The sequence below is a fragment of the Silurus aristotelis genome (assembly GCF_946808225.1).
Source record: "Silurus aristotelis genome assembly, chromosome: 13".
Lineage (NCBI taxonomy): Eukaryota > Metazoa > Chordata > Actinopteri > Siluriformes > Siluridae > Silurus > Silurus aristotelis.
Genome location: NC_139586.1, coordinates 15,187,395 through 15,207,698, shown reverse-complemented (window position 1 = coordinate 15,207,698; position 20,304 = coordinate 15,187,395). Strand labels below are relative to the sequence as shown.

The following is a 20,304-nucleotide window of genomic DNA, read 5'->3' as shown; positions in this document are numbered from 1 at the left end:
ACAATATCAACAATAATAATGCATACTTCATGAATATTATAATAATAAGGTCAGTCTAGACAGTCACGATTAAAAGCATATCAATATTTCTCTAAAATATACATTTACCGCAAGGCCTAAACTCCTACTCTTCATGCTTTCTTCAGTTTTATATTATCAAAATTCTGGGACACCTGAAAATGAAATCTTGAACACTGACTAAACACTAAACTGAGAAAATTATTATCCTGTACAACACAGTAAAAACAGGTTTGGCTTTATTTGGATACACCTTACATCTGTTATCTATCTTTAATAGATAATAGACAATCCTAATAATCTTTGTGTTTAATGAAATAACAAATATGTGACATTTTGAATCAGTTAGGACTACACCCTAATACACAGTATGCATTACATTTAAATATCTAAAATTGTTCCTAAACAACTAGACATTTTTCCCTACACAATTTCATTGGAAAACATTATACAGTGTTAAAAATGTATCCAAACATCCATTTGTTTCTGTGCAACCAAACATCATCTACTCAATACCTACTATGAATTTTTACATATTAACAATGTTAAATTTTGTACTTGATTTATTTAATTCACTTCATGCAGAATGTTTATAAACTAGTAAGCTCACTAAACACTAAACACTCAGTAAACAGTAAATAAGAGTGTATAAAAGTGTCATTTTATACATTCCTAAACATACTTTTTATAACTATCCTGCCAGTTTTGTGAGAACAGAAGCAAGTTTTACACAACCTCGAAAAATAATAGTAATAACACAACAGGGCATTTTATTCCACAAAATGCCAGACAAAACCATATATAACTCTCAGAACATTAATTGCAATCCTGCTGTTTTTTTCCCCCTCCAACATCTGTTCCACCAAACTCCAAACTCATTTACAGGATATTCCCAAACCTGAAACAGCTTTCTTACTCAGTTAATTATAATAAGAGCTGATGTTTTTACCTCCTCTACATGAGTACTGAGCACAGGTGCACCTCAGGCATGTATTCTGAGTCCACCTGTTATTGTTGTCAGGCACATGAGGATTCTAATTTAATTGGTCGATGAGATAACAGTTATTAGTTTTTATCAGTGCAGAGGATGTAAACAATAGACAGAAGTCTATTTTGTAAGGTGTGACACCTTGTGTTGGTTTAACACACATTAACAAAGCAAAGGAAACTGTGACACAAAAGAGAATAGAAGTTGTATAACTCCATTTGTATATCATAATGCTGCAGAATTTGTGAATCAAATTGGTCAGAAAGTGTTTCCTTTTTTTTTTTTTGACATGGCAAAGCTTTCTGTAAGAAGTTTTAGGACAGTCAGTCTTCAGTGATCAGTGATTAAGTAACATAGGCTTCTGCCGCAGGAAAGTGTTCAGGCATGCTTTTCAGTTTTATCTCCAGTTCAGATTTACTTTGTTACAATTGTTGTTGTTTCTTTTGTGGTATACAAAAAATTGTCAAAAAGCATAGCAATTTTGCTCATTACATATCCCAAGTTCCTTTTTCTCACATACTGATGAATATCTATACATGGACAGGGGTGATCGATAGCCACCCAGGAAAAGCTCTTCATCCTCCTACACTCAGGCAGCAATACTGTATACAGTTGAATTTTAGCAATATGTTAGTGTCTGTGTAACCGCAGGACTTATTCATAATTAATTATTTTATTCAACTGTTTAATCTTAGGATTATCATGTCTCTGTTTTATTTAACATCTTTCATGTATCTAATATTATCTTTTTAAATATACTGTATATTTGTCACTTTTTTATATCTAAATGAAGTTTTTTCAAGGATTTTCAATATCAGTAAAAATTAGCCCATAATAAACAATGTTTGTACAGTCGTGTCTTCCTTGCAAATCAGGTCAAGCCACTTGACAGGGCACTGCATCAAAAAAAAGGACAATTCAAAGTAAAAAGTTAGAGAAAGGATATTCATGTCCAGCTGTGTTTCAAAAATAAATATAAATAAAAAAAGTAAATATTAATAGCATTATAAGAACCCAGCTGTGCACAGTGAACAATGTTTAAAAAAAAAACATTTCCCCCGATAACCGTTTTGTCTGCGCTCACAATAACACAATAAGTGCAACACTGTCTTTCACATCCAACTAAAAGCAAACAGCAGGATGGAGAAAGACAGGCTGTTAAAATTGATAAATTCCTTAATAAAATCAATTAAGCACAGATGCTGAAAGTTCATTTCACAAACGCAGGAAGACGATGTCTTGCTTTTTCACAATCACAATCGCAAATGCCTTGTTATACTGTGCTGTTTTGAGATTTTCACAGAAGAAATAAAAGCCAAATATGTGATGAGGATTTCCACACTGATGCAAAGCGCCAGGCATTGTTATACAGCTTCAAAGCTAGCAAAGGAACAAAGTCTGTCTCAAAACTGTCACAATGGAGGGAGAACAGAGCCGAGTGTGCCGTGTCTCTTTCCATTTCTCGCCTTCTTCTACTTTCTGTTCTTTCTCTACTTAGCTCTGGAGCCCTACAGGGAGAAGTCGTGCAGAGCGATGCTAATTGCTACAAAATGAGCGGGTAACGGTGGGAGTTTGCGGGCACCACCGGGCTCTTATTTCCACGTGGTGCAGGTGGGGGCCATTAGGATTCAAGGTGACCTTCATACGCCAGATGTTGGGGACCTGTTCTACTAGTCTCTTTTTCAAGCAGCCTTGGATATCATTATTTCGGTTCTTAGTTCAATTCCAGTGTCGGTTCTTTGTTCTATTTTTCCACCTCCACAGTCTCAAAAGCTTAGTTAACGATTGGGCTGTCTTGCCATCCAATAGCACCATTAAATCTGTGTTTAGTCAGCCTTGAATCTGGTCAAGCACCAGCTGACCTTGATGTTGGGGGGGGTTTGAGGCAGGAGTGGGTGCAGAAAGGTGGGTGGAGAACTAAACAAAATCTCTAAAGGGACTCACAGTTTTCAAATATAATCAATATGCTGCCAGGATGCCTGTGTTACTTGGACTGTAGGAATGAAGCTACCTTGCAAAACTGTATGTATATATATATATATATATATATATATATATATATATATATATATATATATATATATATATATATATATATATATATATATATATAATATGAATGAAATTGCCTTGATGTACATTTGTACATTTTTTTTGATGCTTTGGCCAGATGTACTTAAATATATCCAGGCCTTTGACAAGCATTTCTTGTACACATTTGTGATGCTTGTAATTTTACAAAGTGCTGACTGAAATACTTGAGCCCCAATGGAGAAAAACAGCAAGGGAGAGATAGAATCAGGTGGAGAAAGAGGTATTCCTTTTATTGCTGGCAGCTCCATTAATATGCTTTTATTTATTTCCCTACTCCACGATTAAATTAGCATCCAAATACCTGCATCCCCTCTGTACCTCCACAACAAAACACTGGAGGTTAACACATGCACATAGCGCACCGCTGAGAGATCTGCATCATGGACAAAGTCAAACAGACCTTCGAAATCCCATTGAGAAGACTCAGATCGATTGCTAAACATCGCCGGCTCTCTGGTGATAAGGCTGTTTATCTCTATTTGCTGAAAGAACTATGGGGGTATCGGCAGCTGCAGCAGTGCCCCTGTGATCCAAGCCATTCATAAGCTGCCTAATCACATGCCCTTGCTATGTATTTCTGATGTTTCCAAGACCATTTCACCTGCTCCTTTTTACCCACTCACCATGCATCATTCATCTTTTTGATCTTTCAGTGATGCTTTCTTTTCCTCCCTTCACTTTCAGGTTTCCATTACTATCACACAGCCTTCTGGTACCATGAGCCAGATCGAATAGTTATGTAAAGACCTTGATGGACTGTCAGTAGTGAGTGTTTGGGGGTCTTTTATAAGTCTGGGATGGCAGATCCTTCAGCCATGTCATGCTGAACATCTCACCATTTATTTTTTTGCTATTTTTTTCATGTGACATCATCGGTTGTATGGTGGAGAATGACCATTCTTTAATTCTCACATGTCTCAGGTGTTGGTGTACTAGTGTAAAGGGGTGTGCTTCTGAAGTAGTGGTTTTGCTTTGAAAACTTGCTAAGAAAATATAGAACCATTAGGATTTTTAGGCTTGTTTTCCTATAAAACTATAAAACTATGATACCTTATTAGAAAAAGGTCTTACATAAATCTATTATTATTTAAGTGTTAAGTAGGACAGGTGTTAAGAAACAGGTGAAGGTGGTTAGTAAGTGGGCGAGGCACTGCGAGCGGGCTGGGTGCTGAGGGAAGCCGTGGCTGATGGTTCCCTGACAATTGTCTACATCAGAAATATTAGCACACTTAAAGGTTAATTAGCATGTTACTTTGGGGAAAACTCTTAAAGGTGCAAAGTCACACAAATGGTTTGCACCATTAAATGTTTAATTTTTTCCTTTTTGTTTCCTAGAGTGAAAGATTAAAGGCACTTTAAGGACGTCTAGAACACAGGTAACAACAATGTTTTTTCGGGTTCTTTTTCTTAAGTAACCTGTAACAGTACTTCACAGAAGTGTAAGAAATTCACTAAGCACTAGTTAAAGAGTTTGGTTTATTCCTCTGGGAAATTCTTAAAGGTACTGTGAAGAATCTACAAGAGAGTTAGCGCCACCTAAGGGATTTATGGTGGGTTCCTCTGGGAAAACCTTTGAATACTTTTTTCTAAAGTCTTCAAGGTCACAAAAGCAAAAGAAATAAAGGAGGACAAAGAAAGAAATATTCTCTCTTCTGCAGACTATGCTGACAAAGGTATACCTGACCTGTCCTTCTTTAAGTAGGGCACACTGGTTTCAGCATGCCTTACAGGCATCTCAGCCTAGATGAAGGATCGCCATCTCTATCTCAACCTGCTAGAGTCAAAAAGCTTCTTGTCCTGCCAGAAACTCCTTTGCCTCAGTACTTCATCACCACCCACCTTGACCTCTCTTTATTAAATCAAGGTCGATCCAGCTTTCAGCATGAAAGCATATTCAGGCGATCTCCTGGTTTCTACAGATATGATCTATAATATTGGAATGATCAGTAAAAAATCTGTTGAAATATGTGACCTGACTCCTTTTGCAGTTTCTTGGTAATTTACAGCTGACACCTCATGGGTCTTGTGCTTTTTGACCTTTTCAAAATACATTTCCAGACATTCTATTTTGGTTTTCTATCTGGGTATTCTTAAAGTTTATTAACTGTAGCACAAATTCAGGGTCTTTGCCAACCTAATTATACATATTTTCCCCAGAATATTCTCTGAATTTGAAACATTTTGAAACAGGTTTGGAAATGATTGCCTAGCTGCTGAAGTGCTATATTCCCACCTAGGATACAGTGTGTATTCTAGTACACATTTCACATCCTATTCCAGATGTGGCTTGGCCTAATACTCATTTCCAAATAGTTTTAACTAAAGGTTTTTGCAAATTGCAATCCGGACGAGTTTTTATCTACTAGCATGTATCAGTGATAGATTTTCTTAATTTATGGAATCACTTGGGACAAATAAGATATTACCACTCTAGTATATTGCTTCTGGTGTTTTGAATGCTTATATGATTAGCCAGGAGCATTCGTGGATCTGCATGAAAGCTCCTTCTATTATGTAACACCACACCACATTCCTCATATTTCTTTACTCCAGTCTATGTGCCTGTGACTGTCTCGGTATCTCCTTCAGATCAACCGGTGGATATTTTGCTTTGCAGTGCTTGTATCATTGTCAGCTCATTTACCATATATATGCTTGGTTTCTATTCTGCTTCGATGAGAAGTTGAATCAGATAAAAGGCATCTCCCAAAGGGAATAAATATAAATGTAAATGCGCTTCCAGCTGAAAGGATGCAATTGTGGACCACACAGCATTTTTTGGCTCTCACACTTTTTATAACCCCAGAGAAAAAAAAAATTACAAGATTGAAAGAAATTTCAGAACACACGTAAAATAAAAACATGAAAAAGACATAATGAAGATGAAGGAAAGACAGAGTTAATTAACAAAGATAGGCATGCATTTACACTCACATTCACACACACACGCACACACACTCTCTCAGACCGGTTTCTTACCTCGTCTGACCAAAAAGGGTTTGGTGTAGTCCCAACTGTCGTTGTCGTTTCTGATGACGTTGAGGCGTGAGGGCTAAATGAGGGAGGGAGAGAGAAAGCACAGCGGCGGTGCATGTGTGTTAGGCTCCACCGGTGTGTGTGTGTATGTGTGTGACTGTGTGTAAGTGTGTGCAGGAGTATGTGTGTGTGTGTGTGAGCGCTGCAGATTTACCCGAGCGTACTCGATTTTCAGTGTGCAGCAGCCGGCGTATATGTCGGCTCCATTGAGGGCCGCTTTGGCCTTCTGGGCATTCTGGACCGATTCAAACGTGGAGGACAGCCAGTCAAGGAAAATCATAACAAAGCCCAAGTCACTACAGTCATCTAAGCATTTAGGACTCGATCCAGACAAAAACTAAGCATAAACCGATAACTAGCACTTCTGCACTTCTGCCTTCCATTTGACAGGTAATAAAAAAAACAAAAGAGAAGAACATTTTTGGGAAGCAATTGTGTACTCACATAACATACCCAGTCAAAAGCTTTAAAATTACATCTATGACAATTTTACTGTAGTGTTTTTAGTGTAGTCTTTTTGGCTAGAGAGGTTAAAAAGATGACTAATATGCTTGTATACAAGCTTAAAGAAAAATCATATAATTGGTGGGGCTGCACGGTATATCAAAATGTTTGCTATTTTGCAAATGTACATATTGCAATATGCATTTTTTTATGTGGGTTACCAACATCTGTCTGTCTGTCCATCTGTCCGTCTGTCCGTCTGTCTGTCTGTCTGTCTGTCTGTCTGTCTATCTATCTATCTATCTATCTATCTATCTATCTATCTATCTATCTATCTATCTATCTATGTGAAATTTTTCTGGGGAATGTATGGCAGCAAATCTGAAAGTGGCAATGAAGCTCTCGCCTTACTAAAGATTGAGCTTTTAATTAAAACAGATATACTTGCACGCTTTTTTGAATCCCTAGTTAATGCAAAATATCTATTCTGTGTGCAATATATAATCTGTATATAAATAAATCAAAATCTGCATGCAAGGAAAATCATTCCTCACTCTCACAAGCCGCTCCATCTCTGAACTATGGTAAGATATATAAAAAACACGAATACTTTTTTGACAATAAGTTGTTGAGTTGAGTTTACTAGCTAGCCTAAAATTTTTATGAATTTAATAGACACATAGATATTTTCTCTGGAAAATTATACATGTACATATATAATTTTCTCTATTTCATGTTTTTTTTTTGTATGTATGCTAATCATATAGTAATATCCAAGGGGTGTGAAGGGTTGAAAATGTATTCATACTGAAAGTAATGCCCTTTTAAAAAACCCACCCATGAAAACTGAACCAACACTAAATAAATGATACTTTTAGAAAATCCCCAATGAAAAACCTTTCTTTGGTCCAAATATAAAAACCATTTCTGCAACTTTACAGATTTTCCCTCACTTTATACCTCGTCAAGCAATATAATTCATTGCCCTTGTTTACTCTCTCATAAGAAGTTTTCAAATGCAATTGCTTATGCTTTTGAATTCATGTAAATCTTCCAATGTGTAAGTTTAACATATCTGGTAAGAACAAAGAAAAATATACTCTCATCACAAGCTAAAATCTGTAAGCAAACATATGCAGGGGACAGTAATTCATAAACACAACAATGTGGGTTGCATAGTGGTCAGGCAAAGTCAAAGCCAAAGTGAGCTGTAGAAACAATTTCCCAGTCCATATGTTCAAGCCACTGTACAGAGAAGCATCTTATTGAGCATGAAGGCAAAGCCAAGATATCAACATGTACAATAGTGAATACTACAATACTTCTGGCTTTTGTCTATATTGATGAGCTGCAATAAGGGACTATTAGATATAACCCTCACAGCACAACCACTAATAAATCTTAAATACCTCTGAATATTCACTATGTAATATCCATCCAAGTGCTCTGCTTTACTGAGTAGCCTTTGAAGTCGCTGTGTAAATTAGAGCAAAATCAGAGAGAACAATTTGGATAAGTAACCGTCTAGCATTACACACAAATGAGGAGAAACATCATATTGATGAGATTTTTTTTCTTCCAAAGCAAAAGTCATCTCCTGCAGACCTTTCTTCCTCCCCAACAATGACTACACTACACAGCTAATAATCCTGTACTCCTTCGTTGTCAAACTTCTCAAACATAACAGAAGATGAAATTCTTCAAGGTTTCCAATCTTGCAATCCCACCACCTGTCCTCTAGATCCAATCACTTCAACTACACTTCAGACCATCTCACAAGACCTCCTGCCCTTCATATCCACAATCATAAACGGGTCCTTAACATCTGGCCATGTTCCAACTACCTTCAATCAAGCAAGGGTCATTCCCATCTTTAAGAAACATGCTCTGGATCCATCAGACATCAACAACTACAGACCGGTATCACTTCTCTCCGTTATTTCTAAATCTCTGGAGCGCACTGTTTTTTAACCAACTGTCTCTCACAGAACAACCTTCATGATCCAAACCGTTCTGGCTTCAAAGTGGCACATTCCAGACTGTTTCTGAGAAACTGCATGCTGCTCGATTAGCCAAGCTGTCCTCTGTACTTATCCTCTTTGACCTTTCAGCAGCATTCAAAACAGTCAACAAGACACTCTTATCTACCCTCAGGAGCCTCAGTATCCATGGGACAGCAAGGGAATGGTTTGCTTCCCACCTGGAAGGTCACTCATACCAGGTAACATGGTGGGGTCCACATCTGCCCCACGCAGACTCTTCACTGGTGTCCCACAAGGCTCGGTAATTAGTCACCTCCTTTTCTCCCTCTATACCTATTCTATTGGTGAAGTCATATCATGGGTCATCACTCACATGGTTTTTTTACCACTGCTATGCTGATGACACTCAACTCATTTTTTATTTTCCTCTGCTCGGATCTCAGCATGCTTGACAGACATATCTACATGGATGAGTGCTCATCAATTAAAACTCAACCCCAGCAAAACAGAACTGCTGCTGTCATCCCAGGTGATTCATCTCCAGGTCAAGATCTCTGAATAACTCTTCATGACTCTCTGCTTAAGCCACTGCTCACAACCTTAAGTAACTATAGACAATCAACTGTCCTTCCTTCACATGTTGCTAATGTGGCTTGTTCTTGTCGAATTCTTCTCTACAACATCTAAAGGATTCAACCGTTTCTGTCCACACAGGCTGCCCAGGTGCTTGTTCAGTCTCTTGTCATTTTAAGACCGGACTACTGCAACTCTCTGCCAGCTGCGTTTTGGATCATTTGCAGTGGACGAATAGCGTTTAGAGGTAGACCTGCCAGCAGAGATTTGCAGTAGTCCACTGCAAATGATCCAAAACGCAGCTGCACGACTTGTGTTTAATCTGTCGAAGTTCTCCCACACCACCCCACTGCTGCACTCCATTCACTGGCTTCCAGTAGCTGCACGTATTAGATTCAAAACACTGATGCTTAAGTACAAGGCCAAAAATGGATCAGCACCATATTACCTCAGAGACCTTATCATACCTCGCAGTGCACCACACTGTCTCTGATCAGCGGAATCTCTGGCTAGCTTCAAGTGATTGTTGAAGACCTACCTCTTCCCGAAACTCTTAAATTAGCACTTTCCAAATTTGCTTTGTAAAAATCAAGAGTTGTAGTCTAATTTATCTTAAGTTTGTAATCTAGCGTACCAGTGTAGATTTGCTAGAGACTCAAAGCACTTTTATACGTGGCTCTGGACAAGGGCATCTGCTAAATGCCACAAATGTAAATGTAAATGTAAAACTTCTGGTGAAGCTGAGCATCCAATCAATGTCAGGCTTTAGTGTGCACAAGACTAGCAGACTTAATAGACTTAGTTGGCGTAGAGTTATGAATGCATGTTATGGATACAGCAGCACATAATATTTTCAAATTAGAACCAAATGTCACAAAAACTTTAATGCAATGTATCTGTTATGTGACAATCAGTGTGACGTCTCATTTTAACTGTCGCATCTCAGTCAAAGCTACTAAGTAGACAAACGTCAAGGTCATTCATGTTGAACATAATTAAACAAGCTAAAAGAAAATGCTGACTGAACGGTGTGTAGGGCTGAAAATGTACTCATCAAATGACTAAAGAACCATATAGTGGAAGATTTCCTCTAAATTCATTGCCACGTTTCGATTTAGCTAATAAGACAGGCACCCAATGTTAGCTGCTAGTCACTCAGCTAGCTTACTTATGGTAGTTAGTTCACTCTTTAAAACTGTTTTATTCTACCAGAGAGGTTACCATTTGCTCATTTCATTTACAGAGTTAAAATGATCTTTATTTCATCCGTATTACTGATACTAAATCTATCCTAGCTAGCATTGCGGATTATCATTAGAGTGTTACAGGTTGTATTTCCTGTGAGCCGCTTTTTATTATTAGTGCAACAGGTGCTCTGGATAACAATGTTCCTTATAAAAAGACGAATAAATAAATACCAAGTTTTGAGTGAAAGCACCCTTTGGTCAACAATGCTTAGGACATGGTCATTTTTTTTCTCAAATTGGTTGCCAAATGACCTGAATTTCCTATTTAGCTGCATGTGATATGCACATAAATGTAGTTCCTTGTACTAGAACTTGTACAATGACAGTAAGGCTGTATCTTATATAATAAGATGAGGTCTGTGTAAAAGCATGGGCTGGAAATGTGTGTCAATAAATCTCCAGATGTTATGTATATGCTCGATTTTCACACAAGCACAATTCCCTGTAAATGATCCTCCTGTGTGCTTCTTTCCAGTAAGGATATTCCACCATGGCCTGAATTCCGTTGCGCTTGAAGATGACGATGCGTAGCACGTTGCCGATAGGGTTGCACACTGTGTATAAAACATCCTGTAACATGAAACAGAAAGAGTGTTCCAATTCAGAAAGAAGTACTTAATACATAATCATCTACAACGTGCACGTCCATAAATCACCCATCAGTGTGCAGTGAGTAGAAATAAATTGCATTGGATTTAGAGCAGCAAAGCATCTCTTCAGCTTATTAATCAAGCCCAGTGTCTTTTGATATGCAGATCTATTTCTATTGAACGCTCCACACCACTTAACCTAACGCTACAGCAGGGCCTATTATCAAGTCTCGCCTGTGAATGTTCAGGACACTGATCTATAAGAGAGTCCAGCAGGGGTTTTGGCTGACGATTCCTAAGGCCGGAACTCACATAACGATGATCAATGAGGTTTCGTCTGACTAGCCATTAGTGAGATTAGTGCACTAGATGATTGTCATTGTTAGTACTCTTGATTTTTTTTTCCAACTCTCGGGCGATAGGGTTGAGATAAGGGACCAGGGTACGTTTCAAGGCTGTTTGCTATTGATTTGGCATTGTTGTAGTGAGCCTGGTGATTTAGCAATGTGTTGGAGATGAACGAGTGCAGCAGTCACAGAAGCGGGTGCAATTCAAACGGATTCAAATGACAGCACTAATGAGTCTAAATATCTGTCTTGGGTTTTCACCTTGAAAAAGACATTCAGTGTGATTCCACCTCAGTTTGGAGACTGTTGTTCCCTCGTTGCCCATGGCACCCAGATTAAAACTTTCCCTTTGTCACTTCCTTCTTAGACTTTCGTGATGACTTTATGTTTCAGAGCGTTTTTCATAGTGCAAAAATATTTTCTTCAATGCAGAGTTTTCAGTTTTCTTTCAGCCTTTTTTTAAAAGGTCATGACATTAACTAAGCCATGAAAATGTTGTAGCATGCTGTGAGATAAGGCAGGAAGCCAGTGAGGGCACCATCAGCCACAGACATCATCAAAGTCAAAGTTAATTTCGATATCGGCTAACACAAAACATGTGACCACAGTAGGTATACAGGTGAACAAAGACACGCAAAATTTAAAGGCAAAATATCAGTAAAAATCCTTGTTGTCATGGGAACCACAATGTAAAGGAGGAATCATATGATAATCATTTCATGCTAAATGTCACAAGTCTTACTTATTGCAAGAAGTATAGCAGAATAGCAGAATTACTGTTATACCTTTTAATTGTTCACTGCCAAACAATAAGGTTGTAAGTGTTTTTAGTTCACAAAGAAGTGTGACTGAAAATAAATGTATCTGTTGTTATCTTTAAATGATGTGTCAGGTTGACAAAATGCAACCAAATGCTGTGGAAACAAGAAATATTACAGAATCTAAATGATTAGTTAAGTAATTGTGAGGTAGCATATTAGGCTACACGAATCCGTCACCTCTCCTTTCGTTTGAGAAGTAGCTACTTGATGGCTGACTTGATAATACAGAATGTCTTGTTGCTATAGTAGTACTGCTGCTTAGAGTCACTCATCACATGAATGCAATGTAACAAGTCTGGGATACACGTAAACAGCTCTTATAAAATCTGCACAAGCAAACGTGACTGTGCATAACTAAGCAAGGCATGCAATGAATTTCACTGCCTCATACTCACTGTAGTGATAGGGTAAAGAGGGTTCTGAATGGAAAGCAGCAGCACTTTGTTTCCACTGTTGGGGTCGTCTGCGTTTGTGGGCCGTGTGATGCGCTTGCTGGTGGAGTAGTTGAAATAGGCTTGCTGTCCCGCGATGTACACAGCCTCTCTGGAGCCACAGCCCACACAGCGATCGGCGCTCTCTACATCCTCAAACTCCACCAGAGCCTGACGCTTAAACGGCATCATCATCACATAGCTGTGAGGACAGATGGAAGAAGTAATCGTTTTTTAACATTATTGGTCTTTCACTGTACATTAAATTTTATTTTATTTTTGCAATATGAAATGCACAAGCAGGATCACATTTATTCCACGGCAAATACGCCAAAATATTTCCCTGGATGGATTTTAATGACGTGGCGTCGAGGTGAAAAAAAATTAGGAATGTGACAGCAGTCCCTGAACTGTGCAAATTTTTCTGTTCCTTTCTGTGTACCTCCAACATCAAACTCAAATCATTTCTTTGCATAACATACAAATTGTTTTTCATAAGAAGATTTGCATCAGTTGACCATCCTCACGTATAAGCGGTCTTATCTTTAGTCTCACTCATTAAATGGCGTTTGTAAACTCAGGATTCTTAATTGCAATAGACACATTCCTCATGGAAAGTTCACATTGAATTTGCACTGGAAACTTTATTGGAAGTACAGTGAAAATTTATGAAAATTTTTGTGATAAATAGATTGCATGTAGTGTCCAATTTCTCTAGTAACAGTTTTTCAAGAAAATGTTATGGAAATGTTTAAACGTTTTCAGTGTCTCCATAGCCTACAGGATTTTTTTGAACTTTTTATATTCTTAGTCACATGACAAGACGAAAAAAAACAAGAAAGAATGGTTAAGAAAGAATGAAATGATCTTTAATATAATAATTAAATAATATTTTTAAATAGTAACTGCATCATAACAGTCTGTTATTTCGTTTTTTTCATAACACTTTCTGCTATGTTTATTGTTTTATTTTATGGTGGTTCAATTCGAGCTTCATGTAAGCCCCAATTACATGCTGGGCTTTAGATTTAGGAGCACCAGAAATTTTCATAGGGCTTTATATACAAAAAATATTTCACATGATTGCAGCATCTCATCTTACATAAAATGACTCATGGGATCCTTACATGGGATTGTAGCACTGAGGAAATAAAAAATAATTTGGAAAATTTCCATAGTGGTATAAATTTTTACCATTACTAAAGTGAAGATTCATTACAGTAAACTAAGATCATCTTGAAGTACTATTATTTTTTGTTCTTATTTTTGACTTCCTGTTTCTTATATTTAACTTGTACACACTAACTTTGCCTCGCTACAGTCTCAAGTTAACGTGGCACTTCTGGGAAGGATCTCTTGTGGCATAAATACAATGTCGCAGCCCACTGCTTCCTATAAGACATTCTTACAAAGTCCTTCGTTGATGTTCCTGTCGGCCTAAAAATACCCTAATGCGCTACTCTATTTCCACTCAGCTGCACCGGAAAGAAGCATCGGGCTTAATCCCGTGCCATCCGATACCCTCCGAACATCATTATCACACACTGACCTTATCCAGGATATCTAATGGCAGGGGAAGAGCAATCATAACGTTTCATGATACGGCACTTCACGCACGCTAAACTCTCTTCCTGGATATCTACACAAATCCCCTAAAATACTATTAATTTCAATGTAATGTGACCTTCAGTTTGAACTACATAAATAAAAGCACCATGAATTTTGTAAACTCAAAGCTCAGCAATATAACAATAGATTTAATTTAAATAGAGGATTCATGAATTAGCTTGGACATGTCTAAGATTATGTTACAATGTTTTATACATAAAAATGAGAGCTATTAAGTCCTTCACACTCCACATGGTGGTATCATTAAATACAACCCTCACTTTCAGCAGTGATGCCAAAGCTTCCTGGTAATATTGTTAAGCAAAGAATAAAAACAGAAAGTAAAGTCCTCCTAAATAGCTGACACTTAAGAGCTAGAGAATGATCTCACTGGCGCTGTTAAATTCTTTAAATACATACAGATTAAACAGAGCAAGAAGAAGTAGTCAAGAAATACACATTATATCATGCATTGTATTTCAAACTATTCAATACTAATTCATTTAACAAAGTGTCATAGGTCATGAGGTTAAACAGATGCAAAAGCAGTCAAGCATTTTATTTGAGGCGCAGGCAGACAAACAATAACTTAGTAATTCAAAAAGCATGAATGGTGAAACAGAACAATATTGAAAAACCAAGAAATTATAACACACATCATAGTCACAGTAACGACAGGTGGGTAATGACAATACTTTAACCTGAACAAAGGAAAAAATAAGGGCTTAAATATAGCCAGTGTCCAGTGGGTGGACTGAAAACAGCTGGGAGTAATTGAGACAAATGAAAGAGACAACTATTGGCAGGACATTGTTCGAGGGAGAAATTCCTCACACAATAAGGAATAAAGCACTACAGGGCATGCTATTATAGGAAAATAATCAATGTCAAAGTGCTACGATGCAATCTGATAAAAAAGTGGGGTTAGTATTCCCACCCTGAAAAACACTTAGAACACATCTTCTTAAAAAACAGGAATTTGCCAGTCTTTACTATTTGAATGCATTATTAAACATCATACTTGATGTACTGTATAGTTATTTTTAATGTTGTCAAGCATGTGAAACAAGCTTGTTCCTATTGTATCATCACCAGCAATAACTGTCCAGTCAAAAATGTAGCTTGTTTTGTTGCCAAGAAACAAGACACTTGTTGTCCTAAAGACTTACTTATGGTGGAAAACTGCCTATCGCAAAACAATAAAACTGACTGGAGACTCCTTTTACTGAACCAGAGCTATAGGGTTAAAATGCAAAAATAACAAAGCCCTTGGCTCGACTAACTTTTACTATCCAGAGATTATGTGGATCATTCACATTTTGACTAATCAGACAGATACAATCTTTGTACTTCATTTTGAATATGTGATTTCCTAAATAGAAGCTCAACGTTGCTTTAAATCAATCGTCTTTCAGAAATAATTTGTCTGGTACATTATCCACAGCAAATAATTAAATTGCTAAAATGCTGCACAATAAAATTAGGTTGCTATGTTTTAGAATCCAAGTACAATAAAAACAAGCTGGTGAAGGAACAGCCATTTGTAGCTGCTGAAAGATAAGTGTTGTTCCTTAAACAAATTGAAATATAATTGTGGGATACTGCTGTCTATAAGAGGAGTAAAAGACAATGGATGTGCTTTTTTTGGAGTGACAACATTGTGTCGAACCACATCACCTCTTAACTCTAACCGCACATCCTGTTGACAGTAGAGAAGACCGTCGAGTAGACATTCGAAGAGTTTATTTAAAGAGTTTAAGTATCCTGATCCAAACAAGATCGCAACACGAATTGTGTCTGTGTATTATCGTCATTTATACGCTTCTTGTGCTCCACTTTATTTCATGAAAATTTCCCAAAGGAGCTTGTTTTAGATTAACCCAGTTTATTACTGCACTATATCCACTGCCTTCATCACATCCTTATTAAAGTTCATTGGTATTCATTACATCCAGTAGATGCCTGCACTGGATAAGAAATATCTCTGATAGGACTAGTCACTAATTTGAAATCTTTAAATTATTAAAACCTTACATTTAGCATCTTGTATTAAAATAGAAATATGATTACACACCTCTCTATAATTTATTTGCCTGTACCAGAAGTGGCCGATTCGATCCCATTGATATATTTGATCAAACAAATGTTTTTTGATCTTACTGAAATATCGACTCCACTGATGCTATTGAGCTTTTTGATCCCACAGATCACATTGATCTTATTCATCTTATTGAAATAGAATAATCTAAATTGATCAAAGCTTGAAATATTTTTTAATTTTTTTTACCAGATGTTTCCGAACTTCTCCAAAGCCTCCACCAGGTCAGCTTCCACTACCGACTCACACAGTCCCCGAACGTGGACCACCGGGGATGGCGCAATCCTGTGGGTCTCATCCCCATTATCCTGCAAACCAAGAAAACACAGTCTTTCAGAAAAGAGAGTGGAATAGAGCAGCGGTTTTCGACTCCTCTTGCCTCAGGAGCCACATTAATCGTTCATGATTAAACTACAACTGAAATGCAGTTAAACTTACAAAGCTTCTAATTTATGTCACAATATGAACAGCGCAGTCACAAGCAAGGTCCTATTCATGCAGTGAATCCTTAACCAAATTAAGCTGTTCATTTAATTTTAAGCACTGCAGAAGCATCCAAACAGATAAATTCCTATTTAACACAACACAACAAAAACTTCATCTTTATATTACTTAATGTAGTATTATTTCTGTATGTAATACCGGAAAGAAAGAAAGAAAGAAAGAAAGAAAGAAAGAAAGAAAGAAAGAAAGAAAGAAAGAAAGAAAGAAAGAAAGAAAGAAAGAAAGAAAGAAAGAAAGAAAGAAAGAAAGAAAGAAAGAAAGAAAGAAAGAAAGAAAGAAAGAAAGAAAGAAAGAAAGAAAGAAAGAAAGAAAGAAAGAAAGAAAATAAATGAGGGAAAATGTAAGAAACTGAAGAAAAGAAGCTCAGATGCTAATTTTATTTGAATTTGACACCTGCGACACAAAGTCAGAGACTGAGACCCAAACACAATATTTCATACTTTAACATCTCACTAGTATTTTTGTCAGCATGATCTCAGAGAGCATTTGTCTCCTGTAAGAGGTCAGGGTCCTGTAAAATCATGTTTTATGAGCTAAAAATAAAGGACAGCGACAGCTATAAAGAACTCTGCGGACAATTGGTGGCCTTGGAGCTTCATGGTGTGTGTGTGTGTGTGTGTGTGTGTCAGAGAGAGAGAGAGAGAGAGAGAGAGAGAGAGAGAGAGAGAGAGAGAGAGAGAGAGAGAGAGAGAGAGAGAGAGAGAGAGACTGCAAAACTGTCATGTAGGAAGCCTTGTAATACTGAACATTGATATTGATGTAGATGTGAGATACTGACATGAGAGACAGACAGACGTTGCATTACAAGCAATGCAAAGTAGCTGGTTATGTAAAGATGGGAGTGTGTGTGTGTGTGTGTGTGTGTGTGTGTGTGTGTGTGTGTGTGTGTGTGTGTGTTACAGGAAAGAAAGTTTACACTGGAATGAAAAGTGTAATGATGTTGCCATCATTAACACATACTTTACTACACCGTATGATTGAGTCAATGGTTTACAGTCGCCATTAATCATTGAAGCAACTCCATTCAGTACGAACATTTCAAATATTGTTAACTTTAACATCACTTCAACAAAAAAATAACTAAAGCCACCACAGCTGTAATGAACTTTCCTAATAAAACAAGCTTTACTTGTTCAAGTGTATGGATTAGGAAAAGGCATCGAAACTTTCTAACATGAACTTCTGTTCCTCTTGAAGCCAAGCACACACATAAATCTTTCCCAGAATTTACTTCAGAAAGCAATAATATGGAAATATTACTATAGTGAACACCAGGACTCGCTCGAGGCTTACATAATGATGATGATAAATAAATAAACAAGACAGAGGGAGAAAGGTGAGAATGAAGAAAGGAAAGTAAGAAAAAGTAATAAAAAAGTGAAAGTTGAGAAAGAAAGAAAGAAAGAAAGAAAGAAAGAAAGAAAGAAAGAAAGAAAGAAAGAAAGAAAGAAAAGGAAAGCACGCACACATCAGACTGAACTGAATAGATCATTATAGTGGCAGTGATTTTAAGCCTCTCCATTTCTGTACCTTTCTTTCTATATCTTTGGCTGTTTCTCCTTATTTCTATCCCCCTCCATCCCTCTCTCTCTCTATCACTGTAACTTCCTCTTGGCCCCTGAATTCTCGGTTCCTTCAACAAGCCACAAAACCTGAAGTGAATCGGAGGCAGACATTTGCCTCTCTGTGGACATTTAAGGCCGAGGTGCAGTCTCTGTGTGTCAGAAGTGTGTGTCTCAGACAGACTCGGAGTGATATGTCACTCCGAGTCTGTCTGAGACACACACTTCTGCACTAATGTGTCTTAAAGCAGTCTGTATTCACACACACAGACACACACACACACACACAAACACACAGGCTAAGCAAATCAGCCCTGAGTCAGTTTACGGCAGTGTACTGGCTGTACTGGCATTCAACCTTCTATATCAAGGACATTCCATGCTCCTCTGCCTCATAATTCAAAATTCTGCACAGTGCAAAATCCTACACCACACCGTATTATATACATAAGCAACTTGGCAGAATACAGCAAATTATATATTTGAATACCACAGCACTGTAAAATTCTCCGTTCTGATTGGTCGGGAGATGTGTTGATTTATTTTCTCTAACAGCAGGTCTGACAGGCACGCCTGCTGGAACTCAAATTGAGATTAATGTGCTCATTCGCTAATACGTTATCATAATAGTCATTAATATGTCGACGTTTTCTGTAGGGAAATGTTTATTTAACACTTTCGAAAGACTCTCGTATCAGCACTTTTCTAAAAATCGGAAATTAATTAGAAATGTCTCACTACTTTCCGGTTTCTGGACTCCTTCTGGAAAGTGTTCCATGTGTTATATTAGTCTTAATATTCTTATTAACTAAACAGAAGAGAGGGTGATAAGGTAACATGTTTAAAATAGCTTGATGTCATTGATAACAGGAACTTATTTTCGTCGACTTCCACGACAAAATAAGAGTGGATAAAACAACACGATGATGCTCTTTTTGGTTGGCTAATTGGTGAGAAGTTTACAAGATTACATTGCTAATTATTTTCCTATAACAACATGCCATGTTGTGTTTTATTCCCTACATAAAAGCTGTACATCAGAACTCCTGTACATCAGACGATTTTATCTCATGGCTTTCTACTGTTTCTACCCTCTTCCAGTAGTAAAGATAATCTATTGGAAAAAGGAAGAAAAAAAATATATTGTGTGACAAAAATTTAGCTATAGATTAAACTTGATGAAGTTATTATCCTCTAGATACTGAAGGGCACAAAAAATACAAATAAAAATAAAAAATAAAAATATATATTATTATTACAATATATACCACATTTCTGTAATGCTAAAATGTCTGAGCTCAATTCCTGTCTTGAAAATCAGTTAGGGGGAAAGAAATCACCAGTTTGTAAAGAATTTAGCACCAAATTTCACAAATATGGAATAATAAACACACATTTATTAGCCATGTTATGCGTACAATGCATACTACATATTTATCTATTGATATTTCCATTATAATGAAATAATTTATTCGGTATAATTAATTAAATACTATTACAATTATAACACTTGATATTTATAATTATCTAATATTTATATTTATCTATATTAACAAATATTTATAAGCACATCTGAATGTAATATTTACTTCATGTTGCAAATTTACTAATGTACACTAGTATATTACTAGTTTACTACAATTAACCATGCTAGTATATTTATAGTATAAAGTTAGTTTGTACTTCTCCTGCTTTTCCTTATTTTGGTGAGGCATGTAGTGTAATTTGATCTTACTGGATGTTTTTATTGTAAATCTCTATCATTTAAATGCATTAGGTTATAATTCTTAAAATTCAGCTAGAAGAGAATTCACTTTCAAGCTTTAAATCATTTCTTCAAATAATAATATATAATATTTCTGTAATAATAATTCAATGTGTGTATATGTGTATATAATATGATAAAGTTACATAACTAAACTTTTTCTTATAATACTTATTTATATTTATAATATTAATTA

General features: G+C 36.8%; 1 protein-coding gene across 1 annotated transcript in view; it reads right to left on the bottom strand.

Moving 5' to 3' along the window:
* hnrnpll (heterogeneous nuclear ribonucleoprotein L like) overlaps positions 1 to 20,304 on the bottom strand; it is a 70,086-nt gene that overhangs the window by 11,501 nt on the left and 38,281 nt on the right. The window contains exons 2-6 of the mRNA XM_083558750.1: positions 16,467 to 16,585; positions 12,536 to 12,773; positions 10,867 to 10,952; positions 6,291 to 6,387; positions 6,080 to 6,152 (exon numbers count right to left, since the gene is read on the bottom strand). Coding sequence (XP_083414876.1) covers positions 6,080 to 6,152; positions 6,291 to 6,387; positions 10,867 to 10,952; positions 12,536 to 12,773; positions 16,467 to 16,585 — 613 coding nt within the window. The remainder of the gene's footprint in view (positions 1 to 6,079; positions 6,153 to 6,290; positions 6,388 to 10,866; positions 10,953 to 12,535; positions 12,774 to 16,466; positions 16,586 to 20,304) is intronic.